Source organism: Bicyclus anynana, chromosome 3, assembly GCF_947172395.1.
Source record: "Bicyclus anynana chromosome 3, ilBicAnyn1.1, whole genome shotgun sequence".
In the NCBI taxonomy this organism is placed as follows: domain Eukaryota; kingdom Metazoa; phylum Arthropoda; class Insecta; order Lepidoptera; family Nymphalidae; genus Bicyclus; species Bicyclus anynana.
The window spans coordinates 6,717,699-6,735,607 of NC_069085.1; the positions used below are offsets into that span (position 1 = coordinate 6,717,699).

The following is a 17,909-nucleotide window of genomic DNA, read 5'->3' on the forward strand; positions in this document are numbered from 1 at the left end:
TTGTTGCACATAAGACATGTGTATGTTTATGTTGGATATACTTACTGTTTCCGCTGGGGTTACGTACCTACCACTTTTTTATATAGTAACCGCATATTACGCATACGCATAGTGGCATTTCACTTCCAAGTGAAAAGCTTCTAAGGATGCAACAGCAGTCAAATAGCCGGTGAATTAACCTTAAACCTCTCAGATTTGGGACCGGCCTCAAACCTGTAAAGCTATTGAGACAGTGATTCTTGTGGCATTTGTTTTGACAATTTTGCAGATTTCATTTTTAGTTGGCCTTTTTAATTTTTCCTTTTCTAATGTCAGACATTCATCATGTTTACAGTCAGAAATTGGTGTCTGTAGTATACAAGTATACCAACGACAAAACGAACGAGGCCAGGGTTAGTCATAGTGAACCAGCGGACAAAACATTACAGTATCATTCTCAAATAAGACAAATGTAGATAGGAAATATAAAGAGAAATTTTTGCGTTTGAATGCGTATCTATCTATCTTTTAACCAATAGTATTGTTTGCAATACTTAGAAAAAAATACATTAAAGACCAAAACATTTTCTTACTTATTTAGTAAGAAAATTCCATGCAAAAGCGCTATTGCGTTTGTTAAAACGAAAACGTACGACTACGTAGTACGTATTTACACAGTTACAAACAAAATCTACGCAATTCAAAGCGCGACGTCGACGTGTCTACGGCAGCTTTTTCGTTTATAGTTGCGATTGTAAACATAATCGATAACCCATTTTTTTGTATGTAACTATCGCGAGCGTAGCACTGCTCGCTGGCATTGGCAAATGCGAGCCAATTAGAAGATAAAGCGTTGACAATTACTGTGTTGGATCGCGATCGTATATCAACAATTATCGTAGCGAGCGACAAATGGCGAGCGGGCCACGGCACGGTACGATCCTACGACTGACTGTCCGTGCTGGGTTCGCAGTGTTGCCCTTGTAAAACGAGTTAGATTAACTTCACTTTATCTAGTACATATTTTATCGCTTATTTCAGCTGAGTATTTTTATGACATGAGCAACTGTTGAGTTTCTTGCCGGTTTCTTCTCAGCAGAACCGGTGGTAGAATCTTTACAAATAGTCAACTGACGTGTCAAAAGTGCTTGTAAACTGAGCTTTGAAATAAATGATTTTTGATTTGATTTCGATGAACGTTGCTTACAGAGCAAAGCAAGGAAGATTTTCGACAATGTGTTATTCTGTGATCATAAATTAATAATCGTTTACATTGGCAACCATAACAATGCAATGCTGATTGGTGGCGGAAAACAAAACAGACAAGCAATTTGAAAAGATAGAGCGAAAGTGATGTTACTCGTACCTGAAAGAGAATATCGACAAGTTCACCCGAATACTCATATAATTTGCTTTTTTACAAAAGTAGCGCTGAGTACTCTATAACTGATATTTCACACTGAAAGAAATTTGGTAATTACGAGAAATTAGCAAATTAATTTATTTACTTGCTGTCAACTTGAAAAAAATGCAGTAATAATCTAATCTATCTATAATTCTCGTAAGTAATTATTATTTAGTAAAAAAAATTTTAGTATTTCAATGAAATATCAGGCAAAGTGAAGCCCGGAATAATTTTGAAACCCACTGAAATGGTCCTTTAGTGACAGGTCGTTAGTAATGCAACAAGTATTAATAAAAGAAGAATCTAACTCTACCTACATAAGATAGTAAAGACCGTGTGTTTGTAGTATGACCAGATTAAAGGGTTTGTTATAACATGATAAACAGAAAAGCAGTTGCCTGAAAAAAGAGTTTTACGCGGACGAATATGAGGGCGACAGCTAGTAATACATAATTTACTGAACCTAATTGATTCGTGCGAAATATAATGAAAATGGGCGGGGCACATAGTTCGAAGAACCGATGGACGTTGGGGTCCCAAGGTGCTGGAATGTTGACCCCGCACTACAAAGCGCAGTGTTGGTCTGGTCGACCCCCCACCAGGTGGACTGACGACATCAAGCGAGTCGATATTCGCTGGATACATATGGCTCAGTATCGTGATGTTTGGAAGTCCCTACAAAAGGCCTATGTCCTGCAGTGGACGTCCATCGGCTGACATGATGATGATGATGATGATAATGAAAATAAATATGTTTTCAGCGGTTACAATACGATAGAGATGCAATATACAACGATAACGTGTCAGATCACAGCAGACACTTTCGCAGCGACATTTTTTAAAAACAAACATTATCTAAACGTCGCCGAGGCGAAATAAAAAAGACATCAAAGTAATTTCTATTGCTCTAACGCCCGGATGATGTAGTTTAAAATTCTTTTGGCATATCACGTCATCTCTTTCATCGGGAGTAGGTAAGTGTCGCCGCACACGGGCCACACGCGACAGCCACAATCGCCGCTACAAGAAGCAAGAAGGGGCCACAAAAGTAGCTGAAGCGCGCGACAGCAACTTGTGGCGGGTGGTCAATACTTGTGGTCGGTGGCTGCTACTTTTTAACCCATACATGCAGTATCATAATCGTGTGGCGGCGTTTAGTGGTGCGAGCCACGACTATTGTAGCGAGTGGCTGCCACCGGCGTCAACTGTGTGCGGCGAGTCCATATAAAATGAATGAAAACTACAAGAAAACCGGTAGCTGCGTTTTGTGGTTGTGGCCGGTGGCCCGTGTGCGGGAGCCCTAATGTTTGAATCACTGTTTTATAACTGCGACCGACTTCATCTGTCATTTGAAGGAAATTTTAATTTGTAATCGGAGGTTCTGATGATGGTTTTCTTCACCAACTTTATGTTAGGTTTACAATCTCTCGTCTCGAGATGATTAAAGATGGATTATTGGATCAAAAGCTAGTGCTCAAAACTTAATCTAAAAGTTTTAAGCACTAGCTTTTCAACGATGTAGTGACTTATTGTTTGAATGGTACACTAAATTACATAATAACCCTGCAGGTTGCGGTTTCCTTATTACTTAAAATGGAATGTAGAACTTGTTTTATATTACTATGTAGGTGACGACCAAAATCTACTACCAAACCAGAATTGAACTAATTTAGAATATGTTTTTGCCCCGTCGGTTCAGTGGTTAGGCTACGTGACTGTATCAGAAGGTTCTGGTTTCAAGTCCTTGGCAAGGTTTTGAAATAAGCGTTTCTTTCTTCTTAGGAAGTTGGCCTTGCCTCGGGACCGGGTGTTAAGCCGGTCACGGTCACTATCATTACCATTTGACAGTGGTCGTTAAAGAATGTTACATTATCACATTAAGCACGCCAACCTACATTGAAGCAGCGTGATGGTTCTAAGCTCCATATCCTCGCTCTTGCAAGGCTTGGTACTGGCTCATAATAATTATGATTTTAGTTTTGCCATATCTATCCGTCTGTCCACGGTTTAGCGCAGAGACTATTACTACTAGAAAGTTGTAATTTAGCAAGAGTATTTTTTTTCAGGTTTAGAGAAACGTTGCACAAGTACCTACTACTAGAGTAAAACATCGACAGAGTCGTAATTTTTTCTGCGTTCCCACGAATTTTCAGCTTCATACTTCTAAGATCCAAAGCCCCTCTCCTTTAAGAAAAGGAAGACCTAACCTTGTAGTGTGAGTGTAACAAAATATATCTAACATATCATATTATAAACATCTCGAATTATTAAAATTGTTATTCGTTGTAGCTAGAGCTGATCCCTTCTTCTAAGGTAAGGAAGGAAGCCCTGGGCCTAACGCAGGCCGTTAAAGTGGGCTAATTTGATAATGATTATGATAATCAGCTGTAGGCCTTAAGGTAAGAGAGGCCTGGCCCTGTAGCGGGTCAATAAAATAGGCTAGATTTGATAATGATATGATAAATCAGCTGGAGCACTAAAAAGACTAATTGTCATTTGAATCATTAAATACTTAATAAATAATTTGCATGCCAAATTGGCAAGATACATTTACCATCTACATCTACCGACCACCTGTATACATATAATGCAAATAAATAAATTGATTGATTGATTGAAAAGTCTGAAGGCGTAGAGCCAAATCGCGGAAACCAACATCAAAGAGATTCATATAAACAATCAGAACACAATACAGTTTTGTCTCAAAGAATACAAAAATCTTTTATGCGAACTAAAATATTGTACAAGTTATTTATCATACGGATGGGAAAAATTTATATAAAAGAAAACGGTGGTGAGAAGTAAATCAAAGGAGCTGGTGTCTGCCAACTCTGTGATTACGTGTAGTCGAGGAGACGATCGCCAGATCGCTTGAATTGTTTTAAACTCTTACTTCTTCAAATCGTCGTCTTACACTCACATATGTTCTTTTCGTTTTTGTGATTATAATTAATCTTCAGTCGTTAATTTTGTTTTCAGTTAATATTATTGTTAAGGTCATCATCATTATTAATCATCATTGTACATAATCAAAACCACTCGACTTCTGCTGGACCAGGCGTTCTCATTGTAGAAGAGGGGATTTTAAGCAAGGACCACCACTCTGATAATTGTAGATTTAAAAGGTTATTTTGATTTTTTAGCGATCAGTATTAGGTATTAATATTGACCGTAACGTGTTGCTATGGCACAGGGGTGTAACCACACAGTATTTAATATTACTTACCCATCTAACTAAGCCAGACCGCCCTCATTAGTCAAACTCATCATTTCAGCGATAAAATGCCTCCCAGTCCCCAGTGACTCAGTCCAATCCAAGTGTTTATAAAGGGAAAAATATAGGCAAGGAAATTCACAATATCTGAGTATATCAAGAACAAATATAATAACTATTAATAAAGGTTAAATCTTACACTAATGCCAAGTTTTTTTTCATTAATGCAGATAAATATTACTTAACTACTTACCTACTGCAAAAAATTAAAATTTGAGCTACTAGTCTTTGACAATTTATAGTTTATCTAACGAGTCGGTGTTCATAGTATAGTGAAAAGAAAACCAAGAATATATGGTATGCTAATTTTAAGAAAAAAAAGTTAGAAGATTAATTCAATTTCAAGGTTTTATAACTACTTTGTGTTACGTTTATCTTATCTTTAATTAATTTAATTCTCGTAGTCTCCTAGACTACAATCGTTGGCAAACACAGCGGCGGCAAACATCTTAACCACGCTCCGTTGCCGCGGCGATACTCTTATATCAAAACATGTTAATTTAAATCAATTAAGACAACTTTACAATCGCCGATCGCTAATATCAAAGCGATATCAAAGGAGCAAATATGAGTAATAGTGGAAGTATGGTTTATGAGCGTTATAAATTGAATTTTATTTTCATCTGGCTCTAATGGTGTTCGCTAGAGATTTGAGCAACTTTGATTGCGGATTACGTACCTATTATCGCATTCGACGTACGATTTCATTTAATTGATTTATAAGACTGGTGGGTTTTTGTGACTCCGTTGTGACTGTATTGAATTCATATTTTTCATATATCTACGTTCGTTCCGTTCGATTTTACAAAATATCTACTGTGTAAAAGGAATTTTCATGGTGCCAATCCAATTAGTTGAACTTTTTATATTACGTAAATAAGCCGAATTCTTGAATATTGCATCGATTAATAAGCATTTTAATGCCTTTAATACATCAAACGCACGGGATCATTGCTGTTTTTTTTTTTCAGAAAAAACAACCGATTAATTTGTTATCTAAATACCTTTCTTTTACCAAATTATCGCATAATATTATTCTAGAAGTAGTACGATATTTAACAAGTGAGCATCGTAACCAGATCTTATTACGATTTAAATCCGACCACATAACCGTGGAACTACTGAGGTAACCAAAGTTGTAGCTGCACATGGTACAGCTCTCGTTATTTGTTCAGTAAATTTAAAAATTAACCTACCCCATGTCTAAAACATCAAAATATTTGCAGACTGAATGAATAATGGTCCCACGTTGAACAAAGTTTAGTGGCGAACAAAAGAGGCGCTTAATAACAGCTTATCGTGTTAGATGTGCACAAGATTAGCGCAGTGATTCGACTGAGATATAAATTATTCTATTACGCTTGTTATGATAATCTGCAAGGGGTGGATGCGGCTAATGTGCTCGGTTTTGGCGACACTGCAGTTTTACCCTTATGATGTGTATGCAAATTTAACCATTCAGTTTTAAAAGCTTTGATTTAGGTTGTCTTTTACGTGGGTCCTTGGGTGCTAAATGAGAAGCACGTCTTGAAGTACGAATGAACTAATTTTGACTTGTGTCAAAAATCGCCTTGCAAATGATCAAAGTTCCTGTCAAATCGAAGCAAATATGTTCGTCAAAAAAATTATAGTTTGCGGTGTTGTTTGTCAAACATTGCTTGATGAAAAAGTTAAGTTTTATCATTTCGAATGCCTTATAAATACTTTAGCGATCAAACATAGGAGCTTGGCACTGATCTTTCGTGTATTTTTGAATGGACAGCTTGCGGTATCTAGCTAAATATAAGTCCTTGTTTAACCCAACGTTCTGGTGTCCACTAAACCCGTTGAACTCAGCGATTGCACCTGACTCAGCAGTGCGACAATCCGGCAGATCTCAGTGGGGCAATTCAATTACATTGAAAGATCCCTCATAAGCGAATCGTTTTTCCGAGTCATTAATTTTTTCGAACGACACAACAGGGCTCTGCGATACGGCGGGGCGAGGGGCTATCTCACGAGATAATGCTGATTTATTTCGGCGGACGACGCTCGCGATCCGTCGCGCCTCGTCGCGCCTCGTCGCCGTCACATGTGAATGTCGTGTTGCCCCGATACACATTCTCGCGTGGAAATGTGTTATACCGTCCCTTTAAGCTAGCCACACACTCACAAACACACAATAATATTTTTTTATTAAAGTTACACTTCATTGCTGAAAAAGTTCATCAGTAGATAAAGCAGGGATGAAAACACAGTACAGGCCCATTTTATTAACCGACTTTTAAAAAGGAGGAAGTTCGGCAGTATGTATGTTTTTTTTATTTGATTACAAATGAATTGGTGATTATAATTTAATTATTAACACTCGTTAAACGGTAACCCATAGTCCAATGGGGTCAGCAAATCAACACGACGAAAAAAAGTTACTAAGTATTTTGCTATTATCCGCGAAAAGCCGACGAACCCATGCGACAACGTTACCCAGGTCCGACAAAATATGTACGTACTCTCTACGTACGTTTCACCCCGAAACCGGAGCATCCTCAGGAAATGTTGACTCTACAACGTGCAATCACAAACTTTGCAATTGCACGTATATTTATAATTTTCTTTTTTTTAAAGGCATTGTATAGATAATAGCGAAACTTAGTTTGTTTAGCAGGACGCGTGAGGGGTCGGCGCTCATTCGCGGCGGCTAGTTGACGAGATTTATGTTAATCGACGAGGCCGACTCGGATAAGTCCGCGTGACGCCGTTTGGTAAATGTCTCCCTATGCGAATTTGAAAGCCCCTGTTTTCGATTTTTTGTATAGATGTTCTAATTTTAATTTAGCCTCGATTTAGGTTCGATCCCCGCCCCGTTGGTCCTCTCCTAACACAGTATTTCCCGACAGATTGGAGGGGAATTAAATATTGGTCATATTTAAAAAGATATTGCAAATATTCTTTGAAAAAAAAATTCAGAAGCGATTTTTTTCACACAACCTTAGGACTCGGAAAATGATGATGATAAAGTATACTATATAGGTAAAGGAAAATGCTTTGTTTTTTGTAACGATTTATTAAGAATCAACACAAAATTAATGAGCGTTGTGATTGTTACACACTGCTTCATAATAAAATGGGACCCGAATATTTCCGAATTTCGTTTTTTATGACGCATGAAGGAAAAAACTGACGTCGTTAACCCGAGTACATTATAAGGTATAAATAAGCGTGGTACTAATACGGCTTTATATTCCATGAAACAGAGCCTTCATTGTTCTTGCTCCTTATATTGCCATTTATTTGGAAGGGTGACAGAAATGGTGCCAGCCAGTTACCTAATTATTAAAAAAAAATCTGCGTTGTGTAACTTTTTTTTAATTTTTATTAAATTGTATTATTATAAAGTACTATAACGTTATTTCGTAGATATATTATATATAGGGAGGATATTATAGCGGTACTTCTTACGCCTATCACCAGACGAACTACACCTTTTAGTTAGTAGGTATTTTTTTTACAAGTTAGCCCTTGACTACAATCTCGCCTGATAGTAAGTGATGATGCAATCTAAGTTGGAAGCTAACTGGTTCGGAGGAGGATAAAAATCCACAAACCTTTCGGTTTCTACACGACATCGTACCGGAACGCTAAATCCCTTTGTCGGTAGGGCGGTAAATAGCCACGGCCGAAGCCTCCCACCAGCCAGACCTGGATCGAACCCAGGACCTCAGTCTTGTAGATCCACCGCAGCGCCACAGAGGCCGTCAAAGTAAAAAAAAGTCAAAGCTAGTAGGTATCAGAGTAGAACGAGTAAAACTAAGATGTTTGACTATGTAACGTTCTCTAACATATTAATGATATTGTCCAGTACTCGGTCTAACCCAGGACCTGTGTGCCTAGTGGGTTTTCAATATTTTCATACTGTTACTATCGCGTTAACGTAAACGCGAATTTATTAGGAATTGAAACAGTTGTGCAGTAGTCCCACTAGATGGCGCTGTTTCAATTGCTTAGAAATTCGCGTTTACGTTAACACTATCGTCACAATATCAAACTGCCACTAGGCCCTTTGGTCAATACTAGTTAATCACTTGACCAACGAAGTCCTATCCTACATAATCAGGTTATGCGCGGTAATTTAGTCGCGCGGTTGGTTGGTCGCGTCGCCGGCGATCTCTTGTCAGTAATAGCACAGGTAATACCTATTGTTCTGCCGCGAGGCGCGACGGATACGCTTCGCGCGGCGGACCGTTTGCCACCTACCTTATCGACGATTCGATATACCAGAACAAAACGATAAAATGAGATAAGGTTGAATTATAATATAAATACAATAAGTTTCAATACATTTTTCTCATACTGACCTCGTAAAAATCGCATTTAATTTCTAATAACCTACTTTTATTTAAGGTGAGTACAAACTGACAATGGTAGTCGCTTAGCTCTTGCTGGAATAGCGATGCTGCACCGGAAAGCGCATTGTTGGTTGATACTAGTTGACCCAACGACATCTAGCGGGTTAGAGAACTGCATGCGGTTTAAGACTGTCGTATATGGAAGTTTACAAGATGCCTATATTCGGAAGAAGTAGTCAACTAACAATGATAAATGATAACAATGACTTAAGGTGATAATATGTAGGTACATCTAAATTTTTATAGACAATTTTGCTAATAAGTCATCAAGGTAATTAGAAAGAAAGAAACTGCATTTACCTATAAATATTTGAAAATGATTGGTTTTCTAAGAAAATAGCTGTAGGCTGTATTGGCCTCACGACGCTGATTTTCAATTTCAGGTGAGTTTCATCTTTATGAAGTCTTGGCCTTCATAATACTCATATTATAGGTAATTATGATTACGTAGAGTGTGGAGGTTTATGTGAGGGTATGTACGATTTATTTCTCGCGCGGGCGGCCGATTTTCGTGTCGCGACGGCGATTACCCATTGTTCTGCCGCGAGGCGCGACGGCTACGCCTCGCGCGACCGACACGCCTCGCGCGTCCACCGTGTGCCACCTACCTTATCGACAACTCGATATTGCCTTGATCTCGTTAAACAATACGTTTTCGTTACCTACCACCGTGAGTTAATACTGTGCAATTTGGAGTGTGTTTAATTGGAGGTTTTCTATACTATGGTATGTACGAACATTTTAACAAAGTGTAGATTTGTATTTATTTACCAGATCGAGAGATTCAGAGCAAATCAAGTCAAGAGTATCATAGAAGGTGAGAGGGACATCTGCACCTCTTCAAAGATTTATAAAAATATAGCCAAATGCAAACCAACTCTTTCTTTGGTTGGCTGTGTACGAGTAAAATACGATTTTTAAATATTAGGTATGCACCACACGAAAAATTTATATTTTCATAAATAAGTATGACTAATAAACAGTTCTTGAAAAATTTTAAACTTCCTATTGAAAGAATGATCAAGACAAATAGATAGACTAGAACTAGATTTTCTAATAAAGGAATTGAAAAATTCTTAATAAAATGATGGACTCAGATTACATCTTTCTCTATTTTAATATCTAGGGGATAAAATAAATTTTGCCCCTAGATCAGGGGTTAAATTGTATCTATAAATTTTCAATATCTAGAAGAACTTGTACCTACTGTATATTTGCACTTTCTTAAAATCAAAAAAAATCAAAATCAAAAATCATTTATTTCAAGTAGGCTCAGTTTACAAGCACTTTTGACACGTCAGTTGACTATTTGTAAAGAGTCTACCACCGGTTCGGAAGGCAGGTTCTGCTGAGAAGATACTCGATACGGCAAGAAACTCAACAGTTGCTCTTTTGAAAAAGTCATACAGTATTATAATTTACAATTGATAACAATTTCAATTTCTTATAGTTTTATTTCCTGCGTGAAGGTGGAAGCTGATCCAATGGCCTCCAAGCGCTTTTATCTTTAAGGAACTCATCAATGTTGTAGTAACCGTTCTTTCGAAATTGCTGTTGCATTTGGACATTTTAGCCCCGCTCTACTCTAAGTATAAATTAAAAAAAAAATCTTCTAACCTTCCAGTCTTAGTGATGATCATCTCCGTGCCAAGGTCATTGAACTTGTCCCACAGCTCCTTAGTCTCCAGGTGGCACTGTATGTGCCTCATCTCCTCGCTGGACCAGCGCTCGGCGAGCTGCGGGTTGCGGGGCGGGGGGGAGACGGCGCGCGAGCCGCTCGGCGCGCCGCTCGCCGAGCCAGCTTCCGACGTAGAGGACACGTCGACGGGAGAGTCGCGCTCATACTCGGGGAGAGGAGGTGACGGAGACCCAGAGGCGGATGCTGTAGCGTCCACGAACTTTTCTAGAAAAAATAAAACAAAAAAAATGTGTGAGACACGTCATCATTATGAGCCTATCTTATATATTGTCATTAACCTCTTGTATCCTCCAGTATTAAAATCGGTTCAGCCGTTCAAAAGATTAGCTAGGACAAACCGAAAGACGAAACTTAAAAAGGGTTGTGTATTGGTATCGTTTATAACTTAATGCATCACTGTGTTAATGCATCACTGTGTTAACGCCGCCTTCAAATTGATCAGAAGGTAGCACATACGATGTTATTTTTCGCTTTTTAGTTTATTTTTGTGATTTTGAAGTCGATTCAATAATATTGTTAAAAAGATTTTATATTACATAAAGTTGGATGCATTTTATTCAATATCGTTCTGTAAAAGTGTACAAGTCAAGTGGAGGTTGAACAAGAGTGTTTTAAGTGATTTAATTTGATTTTTGGCTGGAGGCTTCGGCCGTGCCTAGTTAAAACCCTACCGGCAAAGATGTACTGCCAAGCGATTTAGCGTTCCGGTACGATGACGGGTAGAACCCGAAAGGGGTGTGGGTTTTCATCCTTCCATCTTAGATTGCGTCATCACTTACCGTCAGGTGAGATTAATAGGACTCTATTAAAAGTTTTATTAAGTTGCCTTCGGCTTACTAAATCATGACATGACTTGACGAGGACAGACTAACTGCCAACGACTGATGATGGACTACGAGTAGGTATATTTGACCCACTTTCGCCCTAACAGGGCAATTTGTTAACAATGATTAGGTGCTTGATAATTGGCTAAATTACAAGACATATTGTGAAATAAAAAAATAAACAATAATTTACTCAGCCAATAAAAATATAAACAAAATGAAAAAAACTGCAATAAAATACCCAACTAATATACTCGAACAATCAGAAGGTAAATTACATAACTAAGGTAAACCTATTATACCTATAGCTTTATTATAAGGTTATTTACCTACCACTTTGGGTAATTTGCAATTTACTTTTATGGCAAGTAGATAATAAAAAGCTGTTATTATTTTGACAATTCTTATTGTGTTAATAAAAATGTAAGACACTGCCAGTAATTGTCTGTATGTCAAATCCATCATCAAATTGTATTTTTTTACTTTTATGAACTTTATGTAATCACCATGAAACATGGTAAAACTTTGGAAATAGGTATAATGATAACCTCTTTGGCGCAGTTGGGAAAAGGTTCTCTGGCAGTTATTGCTATATGCAATAAGACCGTCTTTGCATATACTTGTTATCTATGTTTTCTCTGTTGTTGTTCTTGTTTTGTGCAATAAAGTATGAATAAATAATTAAATACATATAATGACAACCTCTTTGGCGCAGTTGGGAAACCTTCGTCTGTGACTCGGATTTTATTTGACCAATTAATTATTTTCACTGGCTTGAAATGAAACAAAGTCATAATAGGCATTACCTCTGTAGTTTACCTGATTTTATGTCATACCCACGAATTTACAATTTGAACATTATTCTTAGCGTGCGTTCTAACCTGCGTTGATCTGTAAGATGTTTAAAATTACAACATACTAAAATTTGGTGTTTCAATCATCGATCTATTATTCTATTTTCCCCACGCTACAGGCTATTGTGTAATCCTGGTGTTTTATTTATATAAATTCTTAAATATTTATAACCTATATTATCTTTTTTTATACTTGATTATTTTATATTTTTTTTATAATATGACTAAAAAGAATACTAATTAATCTGTTATTATATTATATACTTATATCTTACATGAATAAAAATTAGTTCAAAATAATTTTGAAATTTAGTTTTAGACAAATCCCGCGAGGACCATTAATTTTCCGTGATAAAAAACAATCTATTGTTGCTCAATAACCTCTTATATCTACCAGCGAAAGTCCCATCAAAATTGGTTCAGCTGTTCTAGAAATCAGGCCGGACAAACAGCCAGACAAAAATTATAAGGATTGATTCTGTTTTAGTATCGTATAACTAAATAACTATAAGCACTTGACAAAAAATACACCACGTCATTTTTACTATGTCTTGATAAATATTTACTAAACAATAGATTAGGTACTTGTGAAGTATTTGTAGGTCAAACTTTTCATAACGAGAAAACGATACGAAAAAGTTATGAAAGTTATGCACGTTAATTTTGTACCTAATAAATATTATCCAATACTAATGAAGTGATTAAACTCAGTAGTAATAAATACTATAAAAATACTACTAGGTACTACAATAAACTAGGTAATAAAATGGACTTTTGCTCGCTTACTTATGTTGCCAAAAAAGAGTAATGAGATAATGAGATGAAAATCTCAAATAGGTAAGTACGTATATTTTATATTCCATAAATACTCCAGGAATTATGAGGAAGGAAGGAGGAAGGAGGGTTACCCATTCTACATTGAATTAGTATCTACAATTCTACATCGATAAAACATAAACAACTAAGAAGTTCAAAAAAATGTAAATTGTATGTACCGAACTTCATAAATGGGTATGGTAAGAGAAGGCTGGAATATATTGTTCCGACAATCTTTAACGATTTTCCGGATGCGGTAAAGAATCTTCTAAAAGATACCAATATACTCACGAACGTACATAAGCGGAAACTAAAGAATTATTTTTTGGGACAGCCTGTGTAGCGTCGCAGCACCGGTTCACTCACACTTTTTTTCAACTACCCTATAATCATTATTCTTGGTATTTATCCTCTTCTGTTTGTTAATCTGTTTATTTATCCTCTTCTGTTTGTTAATAATGTTCTGTTTGTTCCTAAATATTGTATTTATTGTATGCAATAATAACCAGTGCACAGTAAAACTAACTGTGGTTTGTGTTGCACTATGGTTAGGCTTAATTTCAATGTGTTGTTTGTTAAATAATAATAAATAAATAAATAATAAATAAAAGCAATTTACTTAACAAAACTTATTTATTTTGCTATCATCCGTGAAAAGCCGTGAAGTTTTTATCTATTCATGATAAACTTCCACAAAGTAACGCCTGCTCCTATCCAATACCTCAAGTAGAGGTTAGAACTAGCATATCTAAAAGGAACCTTAATGTGTTTCTTTTTTTACGAGTATTATTGTGAAAGACATATATAAGGAACTTAAGCTAACTTATCCTAATAACAATACAAATCATGCCCACGTGGAATGGTGGCAAGAATACTGGCTGCATTTCCGCTCTGGACAGCCAGGGGCTGATTACAATGGGACTAAATGGAAAGCAAACCTAATGATAGTTTCAGGAGCGAAACAAAATCCGCCGCATTGAAACAGCAACCGCAAAGCACAGTGGGTCTATAGATTATATGATCTCCTACACAGGGGAAGGTTTGTAGAGGAAAGGACCATTCAAATATAAGATAATAATGACTTATGTGCTACTCAGTAATTCATCTAACAAAAAGTTTTAGTAAGGTAGCCTTCCCCTTACTAAAGCATGACATGACCTGCGTAGTCTGCCAACGACGGATGATGGGATTATACCATTTTAGCCCTAACCTATAATTATAGTAGTATTGTTAATATATAATATAATATTAGTATAAGAATAATCTTATAGTTATGCCTAGTTATCCATAAGTACTAATATTATAAAGAGGAAAGATTTGTTTGTTTGCATTGAATAGACTCTGAAACTACTGAACCGATATGGGAAGTTACACTATCCCGAAGAGGTTATAGGCTATATTATATCCTCGTATTCCTACGGGAACGGGAACTACGCGGGTGAAACCGCGCGGCGTCTGCCATTCCATTATTATAATTATCCAATCCATTTCGGAGGAGTGTATCCTTCGAAATGGATCGATCGATTTTATTGAATTTTTCTGTAGAATGATCGTCTCTTCCCCTATTTTTTAAAAATGGCTATTCGAGTATTTTTTTTACAAAAGAAATTTATATGGCAGAACAATGTGCCAGGTCAGCTAGTGATTTTATAGTAGCAATATTTATTCTTGCGACAAAAAGTTATTGTCTCTGTTCAATCTATCAAAAGCTGCGATTTTGGGTAACCAGGTCTAGGGAGATTATTAAATTATCTAACATTAGGTAAGATGAAAAGTTTTGAAGTGATCGGTCAATCATTTCCTTTTGCTTTTCAGTAATTTATTGAGTCCTTATAAAAACGAACCCTTAACAAGTCACAGCATCACTCTTGAGCGGCTGGATCAATTAATTATTATATGCAGGAGAAGGTTCTTATAGAAGAAATATTAAGAAATGTGCACTGAACTTTTGAAAAGTTCATAATCAACCCATATTCGGCTCACGGCTGAGCTCAAGTCTGATCTCAGAATAAGAGGGTTTAGGCCAATAGTCCACCACGTGGGCCCAATGCGGATTGGCAGATTTCTCACACGCAGAGAATTGAGAAAATTCTCTAGTATGTATGCAAGTTTCCTCACGATCTTTTCCTTCACCGTTTGAAACTCGTGATATTTAATTTCTTAAAATGCACACAACTGAAAATTTGGAGGTGCATGCCTCGGGCCGGATTCTAACCCACACCCTCCGGAATCGGAGGCAGAGGTCATTCATATCCATTGGGCTATCAAGGCTCTCTTTGAAAGTTACAATATTTTTTTGAAAAGTTACAAAGTTGCATTTTACTATACTAAGTTGAATTTTCATTTTATTACATAATAAATTAAAAAATAAAATGATAGACTGGAAAACTAGAACTAAATCTAAGTAGATCAATAGCGTAGATACCCAGGGGCGGAGTTCACAAGCTCAGGGGGCCCACAAATCCTTACCAGAAAACCGCGATAGAACTGAACTTAAAGTTTTGAAAACGAAAATGAGCTGATGGTAAAGTAGCTTAGCATTTTCATGTTATTGTATTTATTTAATATTTTTACTTGATAAAACCTAACCAGTTTAGATAAAACCTAACTCATTTATTTATTTGCACCAGGGCCCTGGTTAGCTAGCTACGCCACTGGGTTACAATTAGATACAACCTTAATTTCCGAATAAATTTATTTCAATTACGCTTAGTTTACAACACACCTCAAGTTATGTCATGATTTAATGGTGGTAATTAAAGTCGAAAACTTAAAATTAAAGTTACGAAGGTTACCAAAGCTCCTTGGTCCGAGAAGACGCCACAACAAACTCAGCCAAAGTTTATTTTTTAATGGAGGAAAGGTGTACTTTTACACTAATGTGGGTTTGTGAAGAAAATAAATTTTCTCCTTACTTCAATTTACCAATTAGAGGAAAATTAGATACTTAAAGTTTTATAATTTAGAATTGAATTTCTAAAATACCTCCCTTAGTAAAGTTTTCTTTTGTTACACATCTTAAAAACTTTTTATACGAATACAAACCTAGTGGTGTAAGCGTGTCTTCCCTCGGGTCCCTGTGCCTCCTGGCCCTCCGCTCCTGGCGGTCCCTGGCCATGATGGCCGCGATAGAGAAGTCCGTGGCGCAGGGCCGTACCGAGCACTCCTCCTCCATGGCGGGCCCCCGGCCTTCGCCCTGCAGCAGCATCAAGAACCTGCGGCCCCAAGCCTCACCGACTGAACATCCCATCGGTGGCGCAGACCATAATCAGCTCGCCAGAATTAAAATGCTTTATTTGACGCCCACTGTACCTTCTATTAATCGTTTCAAGTCTTTTACAAAAAGCAAATCACAAACAACAACTAAAAACTACACAACAAAAATGACCGTCTTATAAACTTTCAGCATAACAGTCGACAATTACTAGTAAGTTGTGTTACAACAGAGATCGTAAGTTTCGTGGCGTAGAAACTTTTTACGCGAAAGCGAGGCGATACCGACCGGACCGCTGTGACTCGGCGCGATGTGAACTCGACTGACGACGCGAGGCGGCGACGAGCCGCAGGGAGGGGCCTGCCCGCCCTATGCCACCACACTCCGACCACGCACACGACCACTTTTTTATTACTTCTTTCTTATTACGTGCATCCCACTCGCACTTACCCTTTTTCTCGCCACGTGTCTCTCTCGCGAGTTTTTCTCCGCGCGATAACTATTGAAATTCGCTAAATGGCTCACCGCGGCACTGAAAAGGCTCGAGTTAAACAGTGAGCCAATATCGTAGTACTTATTCTCACTATTTATGCATTTTAAAAGCCCGCCGATGGGTTGGTCGCGATTGATTCGTGCGTTGCATTTGTATGATCAAATTAATAGCCTCTCAGATGTTATACGAAATGTATGCCGGCACTTCGAGATTATAGGCCATTAAACATCAAATGTGCTGTATGTTAAAAATGTTTTGAGTGGTCTGTGTGTATCATAAATAAACTAATACCATATTTACTAAAGGTATGTGTAAGTGTTCTTAACAAATTAAATTTATTATTTAATGCGAGTAAGGTGCTAACTATTTTTAGGATTGACTAAAGAAAAGGAGTTGTTTACGTAATGTAAACATATCTAAGCGAGACATAACTACCATCAATGCTTTTGATAATAACGTAACACCAAAAATTACTAATAACTAATTACAAAAACTGAAAACATATGTTACTAAAAACCAGTGGCGTAGCATGCCTTGGGGCCCTGTATCAAAATTAAACCTAATTGAAATAAATGAATAATGACTATTGACTAGGTATATGAAAATCAATTCAGTAAACTAACAGCTAATTAATACCTACAAAAATATTACAAACTAGCAGATATTGTTAGTTAGGTAACAATGGTCTGGTAGTTTGTAATATTTTTTGTGGTTTTGGGCAATTGGTAAAATCAGTGGCCTAGCTAGGCTAGGGGCAAAGCTGTGCAGTGCCCAGGGGCCCTCAAGTTCAAGGGCCCTTAAAATCATACCAGAAAATCTCGATGAAACTGAATTGTATTTGTAATTTATGTCGTTACTGTTGATAATATATTTATTACCTGCACTGCAGTGCAAGAATAAGAGCTGATGATAAAGTAGCTTAGCTTTGTTAAACTATATTTTGTATTTCTATTTTGCCATGTTTAC

General features: G+C 37.1%; 1 protein-coding gene across 2 annotated transcripts in view; it reads right to left on the bottom strand.

The window, feature by feature from the left end:
- Positions 1 to 16,782, bottom strand: part of LOC112048684 (T-box transcription factor TBX20-like) — a 59,724-nt gene extending 42,942 nt beyond the window's left edge. The window contains exons 1-2 of one of the 2 annotated variants that reach the window (XM_024086328.2): positions 16,282 to 16,782; positions 10,661 to 10,946 (exon numbers count right to left, since the gene is read on the bottom strand). In XM_024086328.2, the coding sequence (XP_023942096.2) occupies positions 10,661 to 10,946; positions 16,282 to 16,486 (491 nt within the window). In that variant the 5' untranslated portion in view covers positions 16,487 to 16,782. The remainder of the gene's footprint in view (positions 1 to 10,660; positions 10,947 to 16,281) is intronic. The other variant, XM_024086329.2, reaches the window with a different exon arrangement.
- Positions 16,783 to 17,909: the final 1,127 nt, after the last annotated feature.